We start from the raw sequence: 26,719 nt of genomic DNA, 5'->3' as shown, positions 1-26,719 counted from the left end.
TTTAATGTTTTAATAGAGTAGGTATGTTCGCAACGGCACCAAAAACGGAACCATAAATTTTTACGTTCAAAAAGCGATAAGAATGCCTCGATTGCAAACAGCGAAAAAATATGACGCTTTCATAAAAATACAATTCAAACAAACTTTTTTCTGCAGGTACCCAACTCATTAATCAGTGATGTTTTACCGGATTCAGCGGGAACAGCGGGCAGCGAAACAGGAGTGTACAGTGGATCTGTCAGCAACCATTCAGCTCTGCTAGCTGCCAGCGCTGTCGTGGGCGCCCTCATGCTAGTCATTGTGCTCGCCCTGGTGCTCATATGCTACCTCAGGAGACGGATATGTGTTGTAGCAGGAAAAGGTCAACCGGTAAGAAACGTTTGATAAGAAACGTCCTTCAGAGATTGCATGTTTACTTGTTTACATTTCCTGAACAATTTGCTTGAGCTAATTTCCTGTTGTACAGCTACATAAACTACGATTTATTCCGTTATTGTAGCGTGTGCGACCAGGAGAACCTCTGCTTGCTGAACGGTATATAACGAACCCGCAGTACGGAGTGTGCGGCGCAGGCACGGCGGCGGCCCCGGCGCCGGCGACGCCCGCGGCGCTCCCAGCCGTCACCTCCGACGTCACGGATGACCAAGTTCCTCTTTTGGACAGGAACGCATTAACCTTTCTTGAAGAAGTCGGCGAAGGATGCTTCGGAAAAGTTCATAAAGGTGAGTTTATAAACAAGCTATAAAACTTTCACAATGTCCATCTTTCTCTTTGAAATCGAAATGACCCACTAATAGTGTTAGAATAACAATGAGGTAACATTTTTTATTACTCTTACAGGGTTACTTCGTCTGGAAAATGATGAAAAGGTGGTCGCAATTAAAGTTCTCAAAAAGAGCGCTGGACGTAGCGCGGAAGAAGACTTCGTGAGAGAAGTTTCGATTATGTCTGCATTCCGACATTCGAACATTTTAAGCCTCATTGGAGTAGTACATAGAGGTATGTAAAAAAAGTTCCAAATATACTTTAGTAGCTAAATGAAAAAAAATCAACGGAAATAATACCTACATCTAAAATGTATATTTTATTGCAAATATTTAATTTACAGAAGACACTGACTCAAGCCCATGGATGGTCTTCGAGTACATGGAATGGGGAGACCTGGCAGGCGTGCTGCGCGGCAGCCGCGGCGGCGGGCGCGCCGGGCCCACGCTCGACGACGCCGCTCTGCTGCACGTGGCGTTACAAGTGGCTCGTGGCATGGAGTACCTGGCTGCCCGCCGCTTCGTGCATCGTGATCTCGCCGCCAGAAATTGCCTCGTTGGAGCTAACCTAACTGTTAAAATCGCAGACTTCGGAATGTCACGGGACGTATACACCTGCGACTACTACAAAATGGGTGGCGAGCGGCCAATGCCAGTGCGATGGATGTCTCCCGAGAGCATAGTCTATGCCAGATTCACCCACGAGTCGGACGTATGGTCCTACGGCGTAGTTCTCTGGGAGATATACAGCCGAGGCAAACAACCGTTCTACGGGCATACTAATTACGACGCCTCAAAACTTATTCTCCAAGGTATCGTACTAGTGCCCCCGGAGAATTGTCCACGTTTTGCGTGTGAACTGATGCGCGGCTGTTGGAGAACAGATCCGCGGGATAGGATAGGATTCGAAGAGATCTGTAGAAAATTGGAGATAGCCGCGTCGGCAGGTGGAGCGACACAAATACGGTTGCCGCGACCGCCGCCGCCCCCGCAGGACTCGGCCGGGTACTTGATCCCCGCGCCGCAGCCGCCCGTGGACTACCTGGCCACGATCCCCGACCCGGAGTCGAGCGAGGAGGAGGAGGAGGAGGACGAGTACACGTGACGAGGCGCAGCGGGGGCCGCGCGCCCGGCGCCCGCGTCGCAGTACGTGCCGCGCACCTCGCCGCCCGCCGTATCCGCGCTCACCTTCTCCTTTCTGCCCCAAACCACCGTCGCTCATTTCGAATGTTAAAGTGGAATACCGTGAAAAAATGGACGTCTAGGAGTCTCAATGGATAAATACTCAATAATAAGTACCTATAGTGTGATATTTCCATAATAACTTGTAACCAAATTGTTCATAATATTTAAACTATATAAAGAACCGTGTAGGTTCCGTGTTGTAATAAGAATCGCAATGAATGTTTAATATAATTAGGACTTGTCGTGAGGTAGACCAAGAGACTGAAGAGACATTACATGAGATACAAACGTGTAACAATGAACATTGAACACTACAAAGTCTACAAAGTTGTAATACGATAAGAAAGTAATAATATGGACTGCTCGACAAGTTAATTGTGTGTGTAAATTAATATTATGTACGGAATTAGGGTAAGGCATTAAATTGTATGGAAATAATTCTTAAATGTTGTGCCATATCTATTTATCTATGTACATTAACTGACCGATAATATATACATACTTGCTATTAATAGATATGTATTTTTTTATAATAACTATAATTACGACTAGATCTTCTTATTGACCAAATACGGAGGTATAGATTGACGATTCACAAATAGATTATTATGTTATTGGTCAGTACAGTTTTTATTTCATTGTAATTAATGACGAAATAGTAGGTACTGAACTGTACTGAAACAGTGCTACAACAAAGTAATGAAAAGACCATTACGAAAGTTGATTTTTACTTAAGTAATATTTATAATTGCAAACGCGCAAGTCCATACGCGCAAGTCTCACAAAATGTACTAAATCGCGCTTTAGAACGCAAGTCATATAGCAGGTCTCTTATGTGAAAGTGGGTATATGTACGTTGTACGTATAATATGTAAGAAATGAATGTTCTTTATTTACACTATTATTGACCAAATCATTAGATATGTAATTCAATTATTCTTATAAGCAAAGTATAAGGTTTCTAATTTATTAGTCGTGGATTTTGTACATATTTAATTACTATTAAAAGCTATACTATAAACACATTGTTCAAAAGTGTGTTTATTACGGAAATCGATTTAAAATTTATATGTAAACTTTTCAATGTTCATAGGTGTTGTAATTTTTCTTAGTTAAATCTTTTTACATAACTTTGTACTATTTTATAGTGGCCTCATAGGTAAAGAGGAATAATCATTTTTTTTACTACTGTAAACACCGGTGTACATGTTTAACATTGTATAATGATTGTGACTATATACCCATGGCCTAACATTTGGATAAATTAATAAAGAAGAAGAAAATATGCTAATAATAAACAATTATATTCGTATGACAGTTATTTGGCAAGTATTTTGAATTTTCACTTTCATATTGTATCTCAATAACTATAGCTCATGTTAATATAATATGTATAAATATGGGGATACAGAACAGTCACTGGCAATAATATCGTACAAAAAGAAGGCTGCATAAACATCTGACACACTCTTAGGGCTAGTTGCAGAACTATCCGCGATGTGTTTGATCACTTAAGCGGAAACACAGCAACATGCAGTCAGCAACCCTGCAACATGCACTGTTGCGTCTGTTGCCAGAAGACCGCCCCGGAAATAATTATAACATATTTTATAAGCCGGCAATAAGTTGGCGCCGGCGGCCGCATACAAAGGTAACATACAGAACCTACAGTGGCTGTTTGAGAATTATGTCATTTTCAAATGTTCATTCATATTTTAATAGCATAGTATTAGAACGTTCACACTAATTCCGCGCGGTGTATTGTGAACGTTCTAGTACTATGCCATTAAAATAAGATCCGCGCGGTTGATCCGCGCGATTTTCGCTGTCTGAACTAGCCCTTATGGCTCTAGACATAAAGTAAATAAATAAATAAATAAATAAATATTATAGGACATTGTTACACAGATTGACTAAGTCCCACGGTAAGCTCAAGAAGGCTTGTGTTGCAGGTACTCAGACAACGATATATATAATATATAAATACTTATATACATAGAAAACATCCATGACTCAGGAACAAATATCTGTGCTCATCACACAAATAAATGCCCTTACCGGGATTCGAACCCGGGACCGCGGCGTAGCAGGCAGGGTCACTACCGACTGCGCCAGACCGGTCGTCACGACCGGTCGTCAAAGTTGTGTCAAATACTTTTGGCATTCTTTTTATGTGATATTGCCTGTGGCTGAACCATCTCTACTCAATCAAAATGTTATTATGAATACTTGACAAGTAGCCACTACCTAATGCACATTCAAACATTATACATACTTTCATGATTCTAATCTAATGTCAGATGCACAAGCTGTATCATATACATTTTATGCTAAGTTAGAAAAGAAATGACCCCACCAAAAATAGTAGAAATTTAAATTTTAAGGGTAACCTAACAATTGTTCATCTTCTTTAGTTAAAAAAAGTGGTTTTGTATTGACTATTGCATGAAAACTAAATTTTATATGTATAGTACTTTTTACAAAGGTTAAGAAATCAGACTTAAGATTGGTATATTCCTAAAAAGTTGGTGACTTAGTTACCAAAGTTTTATACTGTGCGTTGTGGCCAAATTCAAAGGCTGCAAATGCCTAGGACCAGTTATCAATATTACCTTTCGAGAATGGAATAAATATGCTAGTATTAAGTACATATTTTGGAATAAAGGTGATTTTGCACCAGCAAGGCGAGACAAGATGTGGTGGGACGAACATTGAAATTTGTATGTCAAATTTTCAATCCTCTCCAAGCACATCTTCTGTGGTATTAGTAAGGATTGATGAAGATGTGTGAGACTTGAATTTATTTTACGTTTTTTGGTGTAAAACTAACTGTATTTATTATGATGAGTATAAATTAACTCTGCTACAAAAATACACTTCTCGCGATAGCTTTTTGTTGTTTGTTGCTATACATATATGTTACCTGAGAATGCTCATGATAGTTAAAACTACTTGTATCAGAGGTTGGGCAGGCTCGCGATTGCAATCAACACCAAGTTTTAGTGGACAAGGGCCAGTCCAATTTCAATTCACTCCTCGCCTCGTTATCGCGCCCTGCTGGTGGAAACCACCATCAGACTATTTGTTTTATTTTTTACAAACACTGTTGTAACGCCAAATACATAGAATGATCATAGTAGACATAGTTTATACAGGCTCACTTGATTGGTTCAAGTTTCCGCAGGTAACTTACCTGATATGTAAGAAAGGATAGTTGATTAATAATAATATATACTTATCCAATGTAAGTAATAACATATTTTAAATCTGATCATATACAGAAAGAATGCTCTGCAACAATTATTGCATTTGAATTATGTACATTAAAAAAAGTTATAAATTTAAAGCTTTAACTTTTTGGTGTTTTATTTCCATCCATGTAGGTGAGACAGTTTTATTCTACTTTATCAACGAAATAATTCTTTATTTGTCTGGCTTATCTAGGTGAGACGGAGAGCTGGCAGGATTTTGGAGTAGGTCCTTGAGGCAACCTGGAAAGGTGCTCAGATGCTTCTCTGATCATAGCCAACATCAGGTCTGCAAGTCTGGCAGCTGGGGAGCGGGGCTTTATCGAGCTATGAATTTTTAAAGATTTAATTTTTTGAGGCCCAAAAAAGGTGTTTGAGGCAACCTGGAATTATTAAAAAGTGAAAATAGAGTTCCTCAGAAGTCGCATAGTATTTATGCCAGATCATTTGGCCGGGTCCTTCACCGTGCCAGAACGGTACAAAGTGGTAAAAAAAAAATTCCAAAAAAGGTTCTTGAGGCAGTCTGTCATTTTTACCAGTGAAAGATGAGGGTCTAAATAGCCATGGAAAAATAATGCCATGACATGAGGTGGGGTCCGTACCCTGCCATTCGATCTTGAAAGTCATTTTTTTAGTTTTTCGTAAATAACTCGCAAACGGTGGCCCACAGCAAATAAATATGTTAAACAGAAAATATCTACATAAAATTTCCTACAAGAAAGGTTATGTACGTTTTTTCGATAGGATCAATATATACATGGATAATTTAGTAAGAAAGTTTTTTTTAATCGATTACATGCTCCGTTTTTCGTCAATACCTCGTAAACGGACGTGGAATGTATGCGGAATGTATGCGGACGATACGTGCATGTTGTACGCAGACAGAGATATAGCGGTTGTAAATGACAAAGTACAAAGTGACTTGGATAAATTGGTTAAATGGGCACACGATAATAGTATTATCATAAACCTCAGTAAGACAAAATGTATGCATATACGCTCACCATATAATAAATCCTCTCATGTTAATTTAAGCATTGTTGGACATGATTATGAATGTTTACATAGACGGGGCCGAGACTGCAGGTGTAGTGAAATTGAGTTTGTGAGTAATTATAAGTATCTCGGGTTAACAGTAGACTGTAATATGTCGTGGTCAGCACATGTTAATATCGTATGTGATAAACTTAAAGCTGTGCTCGGAAAATTTTATCATTTACGAGGTGTAGTAAACAGAGCAACACTATACATGCTGTATCATGCACTTGTAGACTCGATCCTGTCCTACGGTCTCAGTAGTTATGGCCGCACATTTCCTACATATCTAGACCGAATCAAAGCTATACAAGTACGATTTCTAAAATATTTAGTCGATAAAAAAACAAAGCAGTCATGTAAAAATAACTATAATAAACTATTTCCGATTTGCAACATACTGCCAGTGCATGAAAAGCGGTCAATGCTCATAGCTATGGAACAATATCAACTTAATGATTACAAAAGACCAATAAATCATAAAATTCAAACAAGAAGCGTTACCAAGGAATCAAGTCATCGCAGATTGTTAGTACCTAAAGTCTGTAACTATTATGGAAAACGTACTCGAAAATACTTAGTGCCCACGATTCTAAATAAAGTACCAGATCAGTTAAGATCGTGCAAAAACATGTCAAAGGTGGTGTATAAAAAAACATTAAAAAAATTTTATTTACTCCAAACCCAACATTAAAGTTGTTGTCGTTGATTATTTTTTACTTTTATAAGATTAGTGCTTGGATACCTTGGGTAGGACATACTTGCATGTTTAAATTACATAGGTACTTTTTTATCATTGTATGAAATACAAAATAAGTGGTTCAACATAAATGGTGGAGGGTAGAATAATTTTTCTGCCAACAAACTGCTGTGCAGTTTGGCAGATAAGTACAAAACTTGTTGTAATTTTTTTCTTTGTTTATAACGAAATAAAAAAAAAAAAAAAAAAAAAAAAAAAAAACGGTGGCCCACAGCAAAAAAATATGTTAAACAGAAAATATCTACATACAATTTCCTATAAGAAAGGTTATATAACTTTTTTCGCTAGGATCAATTTTTTAGTTGGAAAGTATTTTTAAATAGATATTTGAGCCGTTTTTTGTTGATAACTCAAAAACGGTGGCTCACAGCCAAAAATAATGTTAGACAGAATTAATCTACATAATATTTTCTACAAGAAAGGTTCTATAAGATTTTTCGCTAGGATCAATATTTTAGTTGGAAAGTATTTTTAAATAGATTTCATGGGCAGTTTTTTGTTAATAACTCGAAATCGGTGGCTCACAGCCAAAAATAATGTTATACAGAATTAATCTAAATAATATTTCCTACAAGAAAGGTTCTATAACATTTTTCGCTAGAATCAATATTTTAGTTGGAAAGTATTTTTGAATAGATTTCATGGGCCGTTTTTTGTTAATAACTCGAAATCGGTGGCTCACAGCCAAAACTAATGTTTCACAGAATTAATCTTCATAATATTTCCTACAAGAAAGGTTCTTTAATATTTTTCGCTAGGATCAATATTTTAGTTGGAAAGTATTTTTCCAACTTCCCGGACCGCCGGCGAGTCCATCAGGGACGCTCGGGCCTTAGGCCCTACGCGGAGCTCGGCCTTCGGCCTTCGCTCGGCTCCGAAGCTCCAACGTTGGGCCTTCGGCCCGCCGGTTACGCTTGTTTAAGACACTTTTGTAAGGAAATTGTATGGGAGCACTTTATGCCCGCAGTGAAATTACTTTGATTTGGCCCGGGTGGGAGCCTAAAGGTGAGCTCCGTTCCTGCGGCCCTCCGCGGGGTCGGCCTTCAGCCTCCCACCCTGAAGCTCGCCCTTCGGGCTCGCGAAAATACTTGAAAAAATTATTTTGCCATAACGGCGGCCATCTTGGATTTTCGAAAAAATTTTTTTGACATTTGTATTCTAGGGGCCCATACCTCTCCGCATGCAAAATTTCAGCGCGCTCGGACCAACTTGAAAAAAAAAAGTCGGCCATTTTGAATTTTTTGATGCAACTTTTTTCTACTCGGGCTCCTGTATGACATTTGATCGAGCACCCCCCGGCTATCTCTTACGGTTTAAAAGTTGCCATACAAAAAAAGTGGAATTTTTTTCCCATTTGTAGCATTTTTCAAATTTTTTTTATATCATTCTAATCTAGACCCTAGAGAGATTCTATGACCAAAATTTGAGCACTCTAGGATAAACTTGAAAAATCGACAAAAAACAAGTTGGCCATTTTGAAAAAAAATGGCCTCCTCAAAAACTGCCCAGGGTCCTCTATGACATTTGGTCGAGCACCCCCCCAATATCTCCCCCCGTTTAGCCAGGCCGTCCAACATTTTTTGACCCAAGAGTCGCAGACCAGATTCCATATTTTTCGCACACGTCTCCCCGCTCCCTCTATACAAAGACACTTCGACCGTCGAAATCGGTTTAGCCGTTCTCCAGATATAGGGAGAGGTTAGAAATCAGTGGGGTTGCAGCTATATATAAGACCGTATGCCTGTTTGCCACCCACGGGATCAAGATTTGTTAAGTCGCAGTATACAGCATTTCTCGGAACTAGCTACTTACGAAAGCAAGGAGCGCCGGACGATCGAACGCAAATCCGTTGTCTACGACCTACGAGCGCTCGGCGCAGACTGAGCGGGCCCGTATCAACACAGTGTATTTTATTCGAATTTTAGGTGCTTTAAAAAAATGTCTGTCGACAGAAAGGTATGTCCTATATGTATAATTTTTTTTTTATATGTCAACAAGAAGTTCTAGTTTAGGATAATATTATTTAAGAGTTACAATAAATGCAGGAATCCCAGGAAAAATACATAATGTAAACCTCTTTTTATCGAAAAAATGGGGAAGATACGGAAGGTTATTTATTAAATCCACCATTTCAAATAAATCTTAAAATGTCAAACTATGATTACCTCGTACAGCACGGGGAGCATGGTCGCGCGATAGACGATAAAATAGCAGGCCGTCCCTATCGCACTATTTGTAAGTGCGATATCCGGACGGCCTGATATTTTATCGTCTATCGCGCGACCATGCTTCCCGTGCTGGATATAACAAATAGGATTGTGATCATTTATTACCCCAAATAACATATTTAACAGCACAATCACGATTCTAAACGAGTGATCCCACTACGAAATTTGAAAACGTCTACCGAAAAAACTGATTTGTTTTAAGTATAAAAAGACATATTTTAAAATATTATATTATGATTAACTAGCTTAAGATATGTTCTTTTAGGAACATTATCAGTTTTTTAATAATCACTTAAGTATAGTTTCTTTATAGTTTTGAATGAAAAATGTTACATTTTGCAAAAAACGCTCTTCTTTAGGAATAAGGCCTCTTAACCTTGGTTGATTCCGTTTCGCGCTACTTAGATAGAGGGATGCAGGTGGACGTGCTGTACTTTGATTTAAAAGAGCCTTTGATCGCGTAGATAACGACGTACTCTTAAGCAAATTATGCAGCATTGGTTTCTCGCCTAAACTGTTTTGCCTTTTTGCTAGTTATCTACGTGATAGACGGCAATATGTGCAGCACGGATGCTTTGTGTCGAGTGCCTACCCCACCCGTTCCGGGGTCAGTCAGGGCTCTATTCTGGGTCCTCTGCTCTTTGGTGTTATGTTATGGTCAATGATCTGGCCTTGGTGCCTAAGCATGCGCAATGCCTACTCTATGCTGACGACCTGAAACTAATTTACAGGGTCCAGGAAGATTCTGACTTACAATCTTTACAAAGTGATATTGATCGGGTTTATGAATTGAGTCTTGTAAACAAACTTCTGAAACTTCAGTTCAATGTTGACAACTGTGCGGTTATTACTTTTTGTAAAGCGCGTAGTCCCCTGTGTAGGCAGTATCTCCTGGGGTGGAAACCCATCGCCCGTGTCACATTGATACGGGACTTGGGGGTTGTTTTAGATTCCCACCTTAACTTTCATGAGCACATGACAATGCTTGCTGCAGATTGTTACCGCAGGCTTGGGTTTGTTGTCCGCAACGCCAAAGAATTTGACAATCCCAGGGACATAAAGCTTCTTTATACTGCCCTCATGAGAAGTAAGCTTGAGACAGCCTCAGCCGTTTGGAATCCCCATGAAGCGCCCTACATCCTGCTGCTCGAAAAGGTCCAAAAAAACATTTTTGCGTTTCTTTTATAAAAAAATGTACGGGTATTACCGATTCTTGTACCCAACAAAATTCCTTTTGGGGACGTTGGGTTTCTTCTCGTTAGAAGTTAGGCGTAATGTCGTGCTGATGTCTGTTGCATGTGGTATTTTGAAGGGGAGTCAGATTGCCCGGTTTTAGTATCCCAGCTGGTCCGTCTATTTGTTCCCTCTGTGACGAAATATGCTTTTCGTGATGCCTACATTCACGAAAAGCATATAACCCCTACTGGCGGTGCCGGCCGCTCGAACCGTGTTTTGCCGCAAGTAACCGCTAGTTCGTGCACTGCAAATAGTGAATGAGTTTTTAGACGTGGCACCTAATGTTGATATTCTTGCGAGCAGATGGGCGTTTATACGTGACGAATGCATGAGGTTTTGTGTGGGATTGGATGCTAGGCCTTCATCTGTTATTTATTAGTTATGTTATGGTATGTAATGTTTTGATTTTGCTGTTTATTTAATATTTAATTTTGTGTTACTTGTTGTAATGTTTATTTAAAATTCACGGTGCTTTAGTTTTGTATACTGTCATACTGTGTAATTTTCTTTGTGTAAATAAATAAATAAATCTATTTAAATATAATAATATTTTTTAACGTTATCATTATCAATTTTAGGATCCTAGCGAAGGATAGATCCTAGCGAAAAAACGTACAAAACTTTTATTGTAGCAAATTTTATGTTTGTTATTCCCGTTGAAGATTGATTTAGCTGTGGAACACCGTTTTCGAGTTATTTGCAAAAAACGGCTCGTGTAATTTATTTAAAATACTACTAAAATATTGATCCTAACGAAAAATCATACATAACGTTTCTTGTAGCAAATATTATATAGATTATTTCTGTTTAATATTATTTCTGGTAATGGGGCACCGTTTTTGATGTTATTAACAAAAAGCGGCCCATGTAATCTATTTCAAAATACTTTCCAACTAAAATATTGATCCTAGCGAAAAAACGTATAGAACCTTTCTTATAGGAAATTTTATGTAGATTTTATTCTCGTGAACATTTTATTTAGCTGTGGGCCACCGTTTACGAGGTATTTACAAAAAACGGCCCATGAAATCTATTTAAAAATATTTTCCAACTAAAATATTGATCCTAGCGAAAACTCTTATAGAACCTTTCTTGTAGGAAATATTATGACGATTAATTCTGTATACCATTATTTTTGCTGTGAGCCACCGTTTTTGAGTTATCAACAAAAAGCGGCCCATTTAAAAATACTTTCCAACTAAAATATTGATTCTAGCGAAAAAACGTATAGAACCTTTCTTGTAGGAAATCTTATGTAGATTTTTTCTCGTGAACATTTTATTTAGCTGTAGGCCACCGTTTACGAGGTATTTACAAAAAACGGCCCATGAAATCTATTTAAAAATACTTCCCAACTAAAATATTGATCCTAGCGAAAAATATTATAGAACCTTTCTTGTAGGAAATATTATGAAGATTAATTCTGTGTAACATTAGTTTTGGCTGTGAGCCACCGATTTCGAGTTATTAACAAAAAACGGCCCATGAAATCTATTTAAAAATAATTTCCAACTAAAATATTGATTCTAGCGAAACATGTTATAGAACCCTTCTTGTAGGAAATATTATGTAGATTAATTTTGTGTCACATTAGTTTTGGCTGTGAGCCACCGATTTCGAGTTATTAACAAAAAACGGCCCATGTAATCTATTTAAAAATACTTTCCAACTAAAATATTGATTCTAGCGAAAAATGTTATAGAACCTTTCTTGTGGGAAATATTATGTAGATTAATTCTGTTTAACATTATTTTTGGCTGTGAGCCACCGAATTCGAGTTATTAACAAAAAACTGCCCATGAAATGTATTTAAAAATACTTTCCAACTAAAATATTGATTCTAGCGAAAAAACGTATAGAACCTTTCTTGTAGGAAATATTATGTAGATTAATTCTGTCTAACATTATTTTTGGCTGTGAGCCACCGTTTTTGAGTTATCAACAAAAAACGGCCCAAATATCTATTTAAAAATACTTTCCAACTAAAAAATTGATCCTAGCGAAAAAAGTTATATAACCTTTCTTATAGGAAATTTTATGTAGATATTTTCTGTTTAACATAATTTTTTGCTGTGGGCCACCGTTTACGAGGTATTGACGAAAAACGGAGCATGTAATCGATTAAAAAAAACTTTCTTACTAAATTATCCATTTATATATTGATCCTATCGAAAAAACGTACATAACCTTTCTTGTAGGAAATTTTATGTAGATATTTTCTGTTTAACATATTTTTTTGCTGTGGGCCACCGTTTACGTGTTATTTACGAAAAACTAAAAAATTGACTTTCAAGATCGAATGGCAGGGTACGGACCCCACCTCATGTCATGGCATTATTTTTCCATGGCTATTTAGACCCTCATCTTTCACTGGTAAAAATGACAGACTGCCTCAAGAACCTTTTTTGGAATTTTTTTTTTACCACTTTGTACCGTTCTGGCACGGTGAAGGACCCGGCCAAATGATCTGGCATAAATACTATGCGACTTCTGAGGAACTCTATTTTCACTTTTTAATAATTCCAGGTTGCCTCAAACACCTTTTTTGGGCCTCAAAAAATTAAATCTTTAAAAATTCATAGCTCGATAAAGCCCCGCTCCCCAGCTGCCAGACTTGCAGACCTGATGTTGGCTATGATCAGAGAAGCATCTGAGCACCTTTCCAGGTTGCCTCAAGGACCTACTCCAAAATCCTGCCAGCTCTTGGACCATCAGAACAACTTTAATACACAGACATTTCGTATTGTGAGTACTGGATACAGAAAAGAAGCGGAAATGCCTTCAAATTTCGTATATTATTATAAATATGTATACTAACCAGAATAGTCACGAGCAAGAACTACCTTCCAAACTATGGTATTTACGACCATTTGCCAAATACTGTTCACTTAATACAGACCGTAACGGCAGGATATTTAAATCGAGAAACTTTATCAAATCTAAAACGAAAATTACTCAGTTTATACCATAGACCACTTGACAGTGACAGTGACAGATAGCCAGTAATACCAACCTATTATAAATAATGCAAAAGGGCATGATCAATTCCCACGGTGTTTGGTCATAGCTTGCCTAAGACATTTCTAGGTTTTAAATTTATATACATGTCGGCGGCCGATCGTAAAATCCGTCAGATATAGGCATATCGTGAAACTCCACTTAAACAATCACCTCAATCCGTCGCTCCGTTTTGTCGTAAAAGACGGACAAACAAACAGACACACACACTTTCCCATTCCATTAGTATGGATTAAATATGTCTCACGATAGTTTTAACAAAATCATTGAAAAGGTTAATTTAATATTTGTTCCAAGTAGGTAACAATACAAGTCTTGTTTCATTTCATTTGTATAATACGAAACCCCCTTATTCATAAACATTCACTAAAGTTATCAAGCCGATAAAGTTCGTTTGTCCTATCACACCAATACGTCGGAAAGGGACAAACAAACTTTATCGGCTTGATAACTTTAGTGAACGTTTATGAATAAGGAGGAAAGTATTTGATTAAATATTGTACTTATGTTTTTTTTGCATTTTTTACTTCAATTTTGGAACCCTACTTAGGTATTGAACTATATGGCGTTGGCGGCGTATCATGATATGCCTAGGAATCACATGATCTGCTTAAACGTCACTGGGCAAATCGTTAAACGGTGAGTTATGAACGATATGGCGAATGTTACTAAGCCAAATCACAAAATGGCGACGTTTCACGATATGCCTAGGAATTTCATGATCTGCTTAAACGTCACTGGGCAAATCGTTAAACGGTGAGTTATGAACGATATGGCGAATGTTACTAAGCCAAATCATGATTTGGCGCCGTTTCACGATATTTTCAATTTTTAGGGTGCGCGCCCACGAGCGACAAAGTTGCTCGGCGACTTACGTATTTGTATGAAAAGTTGCGTCGTTTCGTGAGCGCACTTTCATACTAGCCCATGGTCGCGACAAAAAAGTCGCCTCGAAAAATCGCCCGTGGGCGCACCCTCTTAGTGACAAGATTTGCTTGACCGTTCACACACGCCATGTGCAAGCACTTTTATCAGTTGGCGTTTTTTACACGGTGTGGACAGGACACATTAATTATCTGTGGTAAGGCAAACAACTGTCATTTCCAAAATATTATCCTATCTGTGGTATTCCTCGATTTCGGTAGAGAGGCGGTCGTTGTTTTTCTTGGGCCATTTTTCTGCTTATTTAAGTGTTTTCAATCGACTTACTATTCAGAATGATCATATTTATATTGTTTACTTGTGTAGAAAATGAATGAATCATTAATATGTGGTGTAGTGTTTTAAAATAAGTACAATGCCTCCAATAAATTCTAAAGGGAAGAGTAGCGCAGAGTACGAGGTAAATATTGTTTAATTTTAATGACTTAACTATGAATAAATGAACGCTTAGAAAGCCCGATTTATATATTATGCTCAAGAAAGATTAGTTTTATACATAATGTTATATAATTGTTTGTGTTCTCAATTTTCCCATAATGTAGGGTGTGTTCTGTCGGTGAAAGTAGAGCCGGGTTTGGTCAACCCGTAAAAATATTGTTTGTATTTAATAAATAAAAACGTTTGTGTAACGTGCAGTCAATCATGCATGCCACTATTTCCAATAAGATTAATTTATTTATTTCATAATATGTTTGAAGTAAATATCAATAATGTATTTTACATAATACTTATTTATAGAATATTGTAAACAAGATCTGAGAATATTTGATTAAAGAAACCTGTTCAGTGCTTTTGGTGATGCATTTATTATGTTGTGTAACAACAAAGTAGTTTCACAGTTTATACAGTATCAAAACAAATGAGTTTTTTCTTGAGCTGACCAATACAAATGCATTTTTGGTTAAGTCCATGATTACTTTACTGACCATTTTTTACATTCATAATGTGAGAAAATAACTTGTACAAGACAATTTTGTAAAGCTCTAAATCTTCTTTATTCCGCAATATTATTTTTAATTAAATATAAATTAAGTTTATAATCCAATTGTTTCAGAACATCATAGCCAAGAAATGCACAGCATTGGATTTTGAGAGTTATATTCAGGAAAACAAGACTTTGCTTCTGAACGATCCTCTTAGAGACATTCTTTTGTACCCATCTGATGATGTTTCTGTGAGTACAACATTTTTATATATAATTAACCGGGCAACCCTTCCTATTTTTTTGAACTGCCGAAATTTGATTAATTACTTGTGCCTTTTTATGTCTAGAATTATAAATACTGTGACTCAGACATACAGTAAATGTTTATCATGAGACATATAACTAGTAGGTATATAAATAAATAAATAAAATAGGACATTCTTATACAGATTGATTGATTGATATGCATACAAATTATTAAAATGTGCTGATCATAAAACCTGTGATGTGTTATGATCATAAAACCTAAACTTACATTTACTCTTCACTCTCAGATGCTGCCTGCTTAGACACTTATTTTAGGAGTAGTTTGTAGCAATTCATTATACTATGCTTTGTATTTCTCTAAAATAAATATAAGATAATTATGAATCTTTCTCATGAAATTTGTTAAGGTACAACGGGGGCAAAAATCTCGACTGGGGGGCAATTAATGGAATTCTTATTCAATTTTATCACCAATTATAAATTGGATCTAGATCTTATATTAGACAAAATCAGTGTGAACTTTCAGAGGTAATTTTTCTATAAGCCACTAGTTGCTTTAACTGAAGTTTTTCATTTCATAAGTACTATTAAGTGGTAATTCCCTTTGATAGTGTAAATTAACATGGTCAATGTGGGAGAGGGTCAAAGGACACCATGCAAAGTATGGTTAATTATGAGTTATACTAATTACCACAGTAATGGTTTTAATTATCACATCCAATTTAGGGTCTCCCCATACCTATCGACACGGAATCTGCTTTCGGCGACCAAAAATCGCTTGTTAGTGTGAACATGCATACGTATGCGTTCAGCGCCGACGAGGCGTAAGCGTCTTCATGTCAACATGCCCAATCTCCGATGGTCACATGACTTTAAAAAGATAGGCGGAGTGAACTGGCTCAGGAAAGCGAGAGACCATGATACCTGGAAGGCTGTGGAAGAGGCCTATAGGACAAGATTGAAGTTGTCAATGGAAAAATAGAAATATATTATAGTTTAAAAATAAAACAAATGAATAATAAGCAAAAATAGCATTATACACGTTAAACTTTCGTGAGAATTTATGTTAAGCCAAGTATTTTGTTACAGAGTGTGGTCCTCCCACGCCGCTGGCGAACAGTGACAACAGCGGTGCCTGATGTGAGGACGGCCTCCACTTGCCCTCTGCTCACTCGACAGGCCTTGCTCAGCTATGCTTCCAGTTGGAATCTTATACACTTCAAGTATAATAGTTATTCTGGCACATATCTCAATTTACCCAGGTGAGTTAACTAATGTATGTTATTGTACAGTACATCAGAATGACCAAGCCTCTCACATAACTATCTAATAATGTCTCTTTTTGTCAAGGGGTTGGAATGCATATTCAGATGTTTTTCAGTATCTTATATAAGGTACAGCGGGGAAAATCTTGACTGGAGGCCAATTGTAACTGATCCATTTTTTCCATTATTACACTATGATTTTGAGATCTACATGTCCACTGAACACGCCTACCATATATACCCGGTGGACACTTTATTTAATAAAGCAAACATTGTAATACATGAAAAAAATGGACCAGTTACATTTGCCCCCCCCCCAGTCGAGATTTGATCCTCTGTCCCTTATCTGAAATTGTACATTATAGCAAAATTGGTGCAACAGAACTCTTTATAAAACTTCAAACTATTTTACAATTAATACAAATGTTGTTGGTTTTCAGCTGTAGCCTTTGTTCTACCGTAAAGCCTGCATTGTTTTTATTTTTAGGATAAACAATTTTTATCGGCTTGATAACTTTAGTGAACGTTTATGAAGGAGGTTTGTCTTTATTGCCATCATACGATATAATATAATTTACAAACCGACCAAATTATATCTACTACACCATAGGGAAACTTTTAAAAGTACCTAATAGGTATCTAAAATTTGTGGTTAGTGGCAATATCATTCAACAACTCAATCAGGGATAAACCAGTAACACAATTATTATAACAATTGAATGTGTATCCTTGTAACAATATATGTTATTGTAAACACGGTGATTTGTAATCATGCTAAGTGGTATTATGAATCAAAACAATATGCAGTTGGAAAGCAATTTGTTTTAAATGGAGCTGCATTGATAGGATTTTTGATGATTCACACTTAGTTTCACTATACTCACTATATTGACTGGGATATATGCCGTGATGACAGTTTTGTTTTTTGCAGTATATATGGGTCTATATATTATGTTTATGTTTATATATTACCGCACTAGTTAGGTAATGAGCTCCTTACGCAACTATGTCAAAAAAATAAATGGCCGTACGTACTGTCGTACGATACACTTGCGAAGATTCTCTCTTCGGTCGTGTTTTAGTTTAAGGCCACTCGTTTGGAATGTACAATCATCGAGTTCTCAACATTTCGACGCATTTAAATGCATCACAGTCTGAGTAAACAAAAAAGACATCACTGCCTGTTCAGTATAAGTCTAGTAGAAGTGTTATAATTCTGCTCTAATGTAGTTTACAAGCTTAAGAGCCCATTTAGACGGTACGAGTACTCGCATACGAGTTTTATTACATTGCGATATTTGATAGCGGTGCAAAATTGTATGTAACCTCAACAGCCCGCAATGTAACTAAAATCGCATGCGAGTTCGCACGCCGTCTAAATCAGGCCTTACATGCCAAGTATCGAATAATTAGCTATGATTGAATGAAACCACAACAGAAATACTCATTAGCAGCACAATTAACATAACATTTCATGGTCATGAGAGCAGGCTACTGTTCTAACTCCACGCTTGTCAAGGTCAGCTGTCTATCTGATGTGACTCATTTACCATCAGTTGCATGAAAAAACTACAGTAAACGTTTTTGTTGCTAAATAGTGTCAAGTTCAAAATTAGAATAGCATAATTATTGGTTGCTGCATATTCATGCCAACGATATTATCAAATACCTACATTAATAGCGTCCGATCATGCACAATGCTACGACAAGCTTTCGGAACCTATCTTGCCTATCTATTGATTTTTTGATTGAAATTCACTAATCTGCTAGACATTACGGTCGGCCGGCGACGCATGCCTCCTGGCAAGTTTGGTGAAAAAATTCGTTCTCTTGTACTTACGTAGTCCAAAATTTTAGCAACATTAATCAGCGAAACAGTTCTCAAATCATCAATGTTTTTTGTCTATTAAGGCACGATCATTTAACCGCAGACTAGGGCGTTTTGACACTGGCCATTTGCTAACTAATTGAAGCAAGGCGGATTCGCAGCGAGTTCTCTTTCAACTCGCTTGTAAATCGACAGTGTGATAACGCCCAATAAGGTTTCCGTCTTTCAATCAATAGATTATATTTTCTCCCAAATAAATTCATCTTCCCAGTTAAATTATAGACTTTGTAACTAAATTATCACTAAAACACATAGACCATTATTGGCACCGTTCAATGTTCCTCCCTGACCCACAATCCTAAATACATTAAACATGCAATATATAGTTTATATTAAGAGCATTCTACGAATTTAAATTTTCACGAATTTTTCAAATACCTGACCTTACTGACGCACCTGAAACGTATCCTCCTGGAAGTCCTATAAATTTCTTTTATTCTTGTAAAAGTTCAAACTTTATGTACTCGTACGAGGGCACCGGGACCCAGGACTTCCAGGAGGATACGTTTCAGGTGCGTCAGTAAGGTCAGGTATTCAAAAGGCTTCTCTCTCTTCAGGTTCTAAATTCAAAAGCATAAAAATTTGCCCGAGATCCATGTATACTTACATGTTAAATTATTATTATTTAAAAACCTTATTTGGTTAAATTACTTCCGTAATAATAAACCATTTTGTGTTATCAGCTAGTTGGCTTAGGAACGGGGTCATCAACATTTCTTAGAATCTAAGAAATTTGATGAATAATGCCCATTGTAAACATTACTCGCTAATGTAAGGGGAGTCCCTCTTATTATGCTGTATTTTTCCACTTTTTATTCAGGACGTTAACAATATTCCTTACGTCTATGATACACATTAATAGGCATTATATGAACGTCACTGAAAAGGTCTCCCCTCAGCATTTTGTCAAGTTACCTACCAGGTAACTTGACGCTGGTCTTCCATGAAGACCTGTCCAAGCGATCGCGTCAGTACATATTTAAAACAAAAATTAAACTTACGAGATCTGGAAAGAAAAATAAATAAATATTAAAACTAGATATATGACTACATTAACATTGAGCATTAATTTATTTTTTTAATTTAACCTATGTCTGAGACTAATTAGAGTTTACCTACTGGTTGCATGGAGCGAAATTTATATAAGGCAAATAATGGCATTGGCACTAGCAAGTGATCTATTGAACAGATTTCTGCAAATTTATAAATTCAAAAGCAATGTAGTTTTTGTATTTTACTTTAAAAGACAACATTGTACGGGAGTTTCTTATGGGCGGCGGTATATTATTCCAGCATTTCGTGGCGGCATATCTGAAGCTGCACCACTACCACGAAATGCAGTTGTGTTGTGCCGTGGGCAGATGAGGCGAGTAGCTTCCCTAACATGTCGCTGAGAAAATTGCAACTTGTTCGATAAATACTGGGGGGTCAATGATTTAATAATGCCAAATAGCATACATGCAAAATGCAGAGAACGACGTGATTCCATGTTCATTAGCCCGTTGTTATTAAGGTAGGGAGTTATGAAATAGTACTTAATGTTTTTTTTTTCTTTGTCAGACCAATAGATAACAAATTACTAGAAGAAGTATATGACTTAGACGCCGAAACAGAAAGCGACAATGAAGCTCAAGCAGCGAAAGTGGACATTGGCACCAAAGAGGGCTACCTGCTCAAAGGGCCCGAAATCGGCTCAGACAGAATATTCAGCAACCTTGCTTCCAAATCCTTCAAGAAACGCTATTGCTCAATGGTCCGGGAAGCAGACGGTGCTTACATTCTCGAGGTTTACAAGGATGAAAAGAAAACCGATACGAAGCTTACTATCGTCATGGATTTTTGCTCGGATGTTGTCAAAGTAAGTTCTACTTTGTTTATTTCTAATTCGTTAAGAAAGTATAAACTTACGACCTAAAGGTTGACTGGTAGATAATGTCTTATGGCATTACGTCCGCCTTTACGTGCAATAAAGGTTAAATAAAATAAATAAAAATACACCTCTGTCGGCGGACACTTCGATAAAAGTACGTAGGTACTTTTAGTTGTGCTTCTTAGCCAGCGTTCCCACTTAAGCGTTGCGTGTCTCGGGGCGCGCAACGGACGTCCGCGCCACGCCACCTGAATGTAATTCAAAAAACGTCTCCTCAGTACATTTTGTATAGGAAGGACGTAAGACGCGCCCCAGGTGGCGTGGCGCGCCCGTCTTACGTCCTTCCTATACAAAATGTACTGAGGAGACGTTTTTTGAATTACACTGAAGCGGCGTGGCGCAGACGTCCGTTGCGCGCCCCGAGACACGCGACGCTCTGATGTGGCCGGTCCCTTAGGCTATTTATGGAGAAGTGACCTTGTACATTGAGATTAAGGAAAACATGAGGCAAAGCTTACTAAGGTTTTCGCATCTAAACACTGATTGCCAAATAAATAAATAAATATCATAGGACATTCTTACACAGATTGACTGAGGCCCACGGTAAGCTCAAGAAGGCTTATTTTGTATGTACTCAGACAACGATATATATCCATACTAATATTATAAATGGGAAACTGTATGTGTCTGTTTGTTTGTCCGTCTTTCACGGCAAAACAGAGCTACGAATTGACGTGACTTTTTAAGTGGAGATAGTTGAAAGGATGGAGAGTGACATAGGCTACTTTTTGTCTCTTTCTAACCTTCCAATTTCCTAAAATGGGGGTTGGAAGTTTGTATGGAGCATTCCGTAATTTTCGAATGTAACGCGAGCGTAGCCGCGGGCGAAAGCTAGTAATATATAAATACTTATATACCTACATAGAAAACATCCATAACTCAGGAACAAATATCTGTGCTCATCACACTAATAAATGCCCTTACCGGGATTCGAACCCGGGACCGCGTCGTAGCAGGCAGGGTCACTACCGACTGCGGCAGACCGGTCGTTAAATAACTCATTAGAACGAGTCATTAGCCGTTCATTGAAGTATGTGTACATTGTGTACTGTTTGGCGCCACGTAATTAGTGTAATAGTAAAATAGTTCTTTGTATTACCTTATCTACGCTTTTGTTACGATATTTTTAACCCCCGACGCAAAACCGACGAGGTGTGTGTCTGTGGCATCGTAGCTTTCGAACGGATGAAGCGATTTAGATTTCGTTTTTTTTTTGTTTGAAAGCTGAATTAGTCGGGAGGGGTTTTAGTCATGTTCGATGAAAATCGGTCCACTACGTCGGGGTTTTTTTTTTCCTTTTTTTACATTATTTCTGTTTGCAGAACCCAAAGCGTGGGCGCCACTGTTTCGAGCTGCGTATGGCCGGAGGAAAAGGGTACACATTCTCGGCGGACAGTGAGGAGGAAATGAATGACTGGATAGCAGCGTTTAATGCGGCTTTGAAGAAAAACCAGGATTGTCCAGAAATCAACCAGGATGAGGCGTTAGATAAAGGTAATGGGTAATTCCATGATAACTTGCGTTACATTTAGAACGCAAAGTTGTCAAACAAAGGTTATTTGTGGCTTGATTCATACTTAAATATCTTTTTTTGCTGGTGCACCATTTAATACAGTTAAATCTCATTAAACTAAAGTGGAAATTATTTGAAACATAACCATTTTCTGGCCTCAGTACACTAAAATGAGGTGGTAACTTTCGTTACAGAAATTGGACATGGGTTTTTAAAGCATCATTTAAATACGATTATTTTATTTCCATATTGGTTTACGAATTTTCTTGTAACTTAAATCGTGTCAGTCAAGAGTACAGGTATGTTTATGTAGCAAAAAGGAATCTTAATATTTTTCAATTATGAAAATAACCATGCAAAACATTGGTAACTTGCGTTTCAAGAAATCAGTAACTTTTGTTACGTCCGAATGAAACGTATTTTTTTATAGTTACTGATCGAAATATGAAGTAAAAGTTACAGAAGTAAAAAAATACAGGATTCCTTGATTTTTAGGGAGTGAGTCTTAATTAGTTCAGTTTACGCACGTAACTTAAAAAGCACGCATTTTAAACTTTAAAAAAATTGGCATACTTAGTTAAACTCAGTTTATTAAAACAGCAATTCCCGTCAACTTTGTACAAAAATTAAGGGAAAATTTAAATTTGTTTTTATTAATTCCTATTTTGTTACCAAGATTTTGTTGATGAATTGATATTTTATTAAGTTTTATTTCGTCATTAAGGTTCTCTAGTATCTATATTTTCTTAATTATAACAATTATCCTGTATATATGTTACGAAAGTCGAATTATATTACTAAATGTTGGTAACAAAATAGGATCAATTAAAATTTGCTGACGTGGCATTGTACAAAGTTGACGGGAATTGCTGAAAAAAAAATCGGTTCAAGTAAGGTCTGTCTAGAGCCAAAGAACATTACCCCATAACCATATTTTAAAAATTCTGACCTCAAAAAATTGATTTTTTTCGCTCTCTGCCATGGAATTACCCTAATCCGTATGAACAGATTTTAAGTTGAAGAAAGTACCAAGTACGACCGGTATGGCCTATATAGCTAGTAGCGGGTAGTGACTCTGCCTGCTAAGTGGTCTTGGGTTCCAATCCCGATAAGGGAATTTATTTGTGTCCAATATCAACCGTCCTGCATTGCAACAAGTTTCACGAAGACGCGCGGACTGATGATAGTAATTTAAAGTGTTAACACACTAAAAAAAACTTCTACCACATAATTATATCCTTATTGAGTAACTATATTGTGTATAATGTTTTAATTAATAAGCTCGATTTCAAAACTATTTATCGATATTTAAAGCTAATATCGATATCGTACGTGAATATGACTACAGGGAACAATCACCAGCAAAATAAACATCATTCCCGTAAATAATAAACAAAATACTCTTAAAAGCATCAAACGACTACTATATTTAGCGTTATCTTATCGCATAATACATTAGTTTCCCGAAGGACGCCGATAATACAAAAATGAACAATAAGCTCGTTTCTATGTAAATGAGATCGGCTGCTTTTATAGATGTTGAAATAATTCTTTAAAATCATATGATTTGCATGTAAATATCGAAAATACAATGTAAACAAATTTGCCAGACGACAAATGAATTTATTAATTGGTGACGATAAAATTTAAAACGAAATATAAATATATAGTTGGCTCTCTGTGCTTGTTCTACCGTCTGTACAACGGGGAATGTTCTTATGAACTCTTCGACTTGGTGCCACCGTCGCGCTTTTATCACCGCACCTCCCGCCAAACAAACAAAGTTCATCCTCACTTTCTCGACACGTGGCAAACCAAGAACAAACGGGCCTGCCCAGAACGTGCAAGTTGTGGAATGAGCTACCTTCTGAGGTGTTTCCTTTGCGCTATGATATGGGGTTCTTCAAGAAGCAGGTATTTAGGGTTCTTAAAGGTCTGCAACGCATAAGTGGCTCCCCTAATATTGTTTACGAGTATGTCCATGGGCGGCGATGACTGCTTCCCATCAGGTGGCTCGCCTGCTCGTTTGCTGCCTATTTCATTAAAAAAAATTAAAAAACTTACAACCCCTCTGGTTTACGCTTGCTTGGATTGGTCTGTTCTGTTTGCATCCTATACCACAGTATAATAAAGAGTACTATCGTACAGTATCCCACTCGCGCTCCCCGCTGAAAGTGCAGCCCACCCCGTCTCGGTTACCTCACAGTTACCGCCTGTCAAAAACGTGAACAGTCGACCTGTCATATCTCACTCATACAATCATGGTACGCGTTCACGTACACGAGCTTAGAGTGTGTGCTAGGAACGCGCCTCATTCATATATTTGATCGCCAGTGTCCGAGATGTGCCTATACCATGATTACTGGGGTTCATCCAGCATCCAAATTTCGTTATCTCCCTCTGTATCGCTTTTGCGATTTCAGGCGATAAGCGATAGTGATGCAGATGAACGTACAAAATGTGCCCATGAATATCTTTCCCACCACGGAACAATGGTGAACCGGACTTTTGAAAAACGTGCGCGGAGCTGAAGCCACCACGTAGACGCCCTTTTGACACTTAAATTAAATGTAAAGGGTAAACCGAGCGGTTACCCTTGCCCGTGTAGTATAATTATAACACTTATAACTTATAATATAAGTCTTCTAATAAATATAAACGTTAAACGCATTATTTTCCTGTTCTCGTAGCCATTTCTAAGTTTGCAAATTAAATTAAATATATTCAAGAATTACCAATAAGGAAAAATGTTTCCTTCTCATTAAGCTTATCAAGATTTTTCTTATTAACTCAGTTATTGTACGCTAAATGGTAATAAAACTAGAAATAGCGTACACTGAAAATAACGATTGAAAAATCTCTAGGAATACAATACATTATATTAAAACAATTGTAAAACTTATAAATATTCTTTACAGACGCAGATGTCTCGCTGACAGCAGAGCCGCCACCTCCAACGTACGGAACCCTAAAAGGCCTAGAACACAGCATGAATCCGCTTCTAATGCGGTATTCAAGAGAGACGGACATGTCTATAGCAGCGGCGAGAAACGAATGCCGCGCTAACATATTCAGCATGCCATACAAACGGACGCCTTCTCCTGAACCTCAGCTGGAACCATTCAAGTAAGAATGTATTACTTCTAGAACGAGGTAATGAACATCTAAATAATACCAGTAGCTAATCAATGCTTATTATTTCTACATATACCCAATCAAGACCAAAGATGAATGAATGATTTTCTATATTTATTCTAATTTCCTATAAGTCTTTACCCTTCTTTTTTAACCCCCGACGCAAAAACGAAGGGGTGTTATAAGTTAAACGTGTCTGTCTGTCTGTCCGTCTGTCTGTCTGTCTGTCTGTTTGTCTGTCTGTCTGTGTGTGTGTCTGTCTGTGGCATCGTAGCTCCCGAACGGATGAACCGATTTTGATTTCGTTTTTTTTGTCTGAAAGCTGAGTTAGTCGGGAGTGTTCTTAGCCATGTTTCATGAAAATCGGTCCACTATGTCGCGGTCGGGGGTTTTTCAAAATTTTAATTTTTATTAGGGGCTATGTAAGGCTTTGTAGCGCCTAATCACTGCGACCATTCCTGATCTACTGTGATCGATTGACTCAACCAATAACGCTGAGCAAAACGATATCGCTATTGTTTTATGTGTTTGTTATTCTATCCACATAACTGTCCTTTCGCTTTTCCAACTAGAAAATATGATGTACATGCTACAGTGTTTACAGTAACATGTTTTTTTTTCAGAGAACACTTCGGCCAAAAAATCCTGCTCAAATGCGAAAGCTTAAAATTTAGGTTACAAGCGCCAATAGATGGCGAAAAAGAGCTCTTATGCCAAGTAGAGCCTTACTTCACCTACCTCGCTTTATACGACGCAAGAAGTGGCAAGAAGTTGACAGAGAACTTTCATTTTGATCTAAACCATGCGGCAGTGAAGGAGCTAGTCAAAGATGTTGAGGATACGAACTCGCTGGTCGAGAACTTTAGCTATGATGTGAAGGTAGATGTTAAATTGATACCGGAGGAATGGTTTAGGTCGAAGAGACAGGTAAGCTATGATTTCTATTTCACGTACTGCAAAAACGAATCTTGTAACCTGAAGAAGATACCTTTGTGCAGTCACCTTGAGATACATAAAATTGACTAAATTGCTCACTGTTCATATCCCAATACATCTCTACTGTCAAGGTATTATCCAGAGTGCTAGTTCAAATAATTTTCTGAGCACCTATGTCGCTCATGATAGCAGCTGACTGACAAAATACTATATGTATTAGGATGTGGATTGTCACATTTTATTGGTTAACCAATGTCCACATAGTAAATGTATGGGGTCATACAGCGGTGTGCGTGTGGATTGAGTGAGCACCTTTCGAAAATAAAAATAAAATATGCTGATCATTTAGTAAAAGTTCTAAAACAATTGTAAAACGAATCTCTGAATTTGTAAAAAGATAAATCAAAAGATACAGTCATTAACATGTGCTCACTCAGTTCTCAC

General features: G+C 37.4%; 3 protein-coding genes across 5 annotated transcripts in view; 2 read left to right on the top strand and 1 right to left on the bottom strand.

Moving 5' to 3' along the window:
* The window catches only part of LOC125226796 (BDNF/NT-3 growth factors receptor-like), a 75,717-nt gene extending 73,308 nt beyond the window's left edge, over positions 1-2,409 (top strand). The window contains exons 6-9 of one of the 2 annotated variants that reach the window (XM_048130899.1): positions 157-369; positions 554-722; positions 841-999; positions 1,109-2,409. In XM_048130899.1, coding sequence (XP_047986856.1) covers positions 157-369; positions 554-722; positions 841-999; positions 1,109-1,869 — 1,302 coding nt within the window. In that variant the 3' untranslated portion in view covers positions 1,870-2,409. Of the gene's footprint in view, positions 1-156; positions 370-499; positions 723-840; positions 1,000-1,108 lie in introns of both variants that reach the window. The other variant, XM_048130898.1, reaches the window with a different exon arrangement.
* Positions 1-13,405, bottom strand: part of LOC125226799 (mitochondrial assembly of ribosomal large subunit protein 1) — a 133,645-nt gene extending 120,240 nt beyond the window's left edge. The window contains exon 1 of one of the 2 annotated variants that reach the window (XM_048130902.1): positions 13,275-13,405. The gene's annotated coding sequence lies outside the window, so the exon portion shown is untranslated. The remainder of the gene's footprint in view (positions 1-13,274) is intronic. The other variant, XM_048130903.1, reaches the window with a different exon arrangement.
* Positions 13,406-14,597: 1,192 nt separating this feature from the next.
* LOC125227381 (dedicator of cytokinesis protein 9) overlaps positions 14,598-26,719 on the top strand; it is a 67,618-nt gene continuing 55,496 nt past the window's right edge. The window contains exons 1-7 of the mRNA XM_048131687.1: positions 14,598-14,816; positions 15,471-15,590; positions 16,698-16,870; positions 20,322-20,619; positions 22,014-22,185; positions 25,123-25,330; positions 25,963-26,266. Coding sequence (XP_047987644.1) covers positions 14,772-14,816; positions 15,471-15,590; positions 16,698-16,870; positions 20,322-20,619; positions 22,014-22,185; positions 25,123-25,330; positions 25,963-26,266 — 1,320 coding nt within the window. The 5' untranslated portion in view covers positions 14,598-14,771. The remainder of the gene's footprint in view (positions 14,817-15,470; positions 15,591-16,697; positions 16,871-20,321; positions 20,620-22,013; positions 22,186-25,122; positions 25,331-25,962; positions 26,267-26,719) is intronic.

The sequence above is a fragment of the Leguminivora glycinivorella genome, chromosome 6, assembly GCF_023078275.1.
Source record: "Leguminivora glycinivorella isolate SPB_JAAS2020 chromosome 6, LegGlyc_1.1, whole genome shotgun sequence".
In the NCBI taxonomy this organism is placed as follows: Eukaryota; Metazoa; Arthropoda; class Insecta; order Lepidoptera; family Tortricidae; genus Leguminivora; species Leguminivora glycinivorella.
Note: the sequence above shows the minus strand (reverse complement) of the source record. Positions and strands in the feature narration are given on the sequence as shown.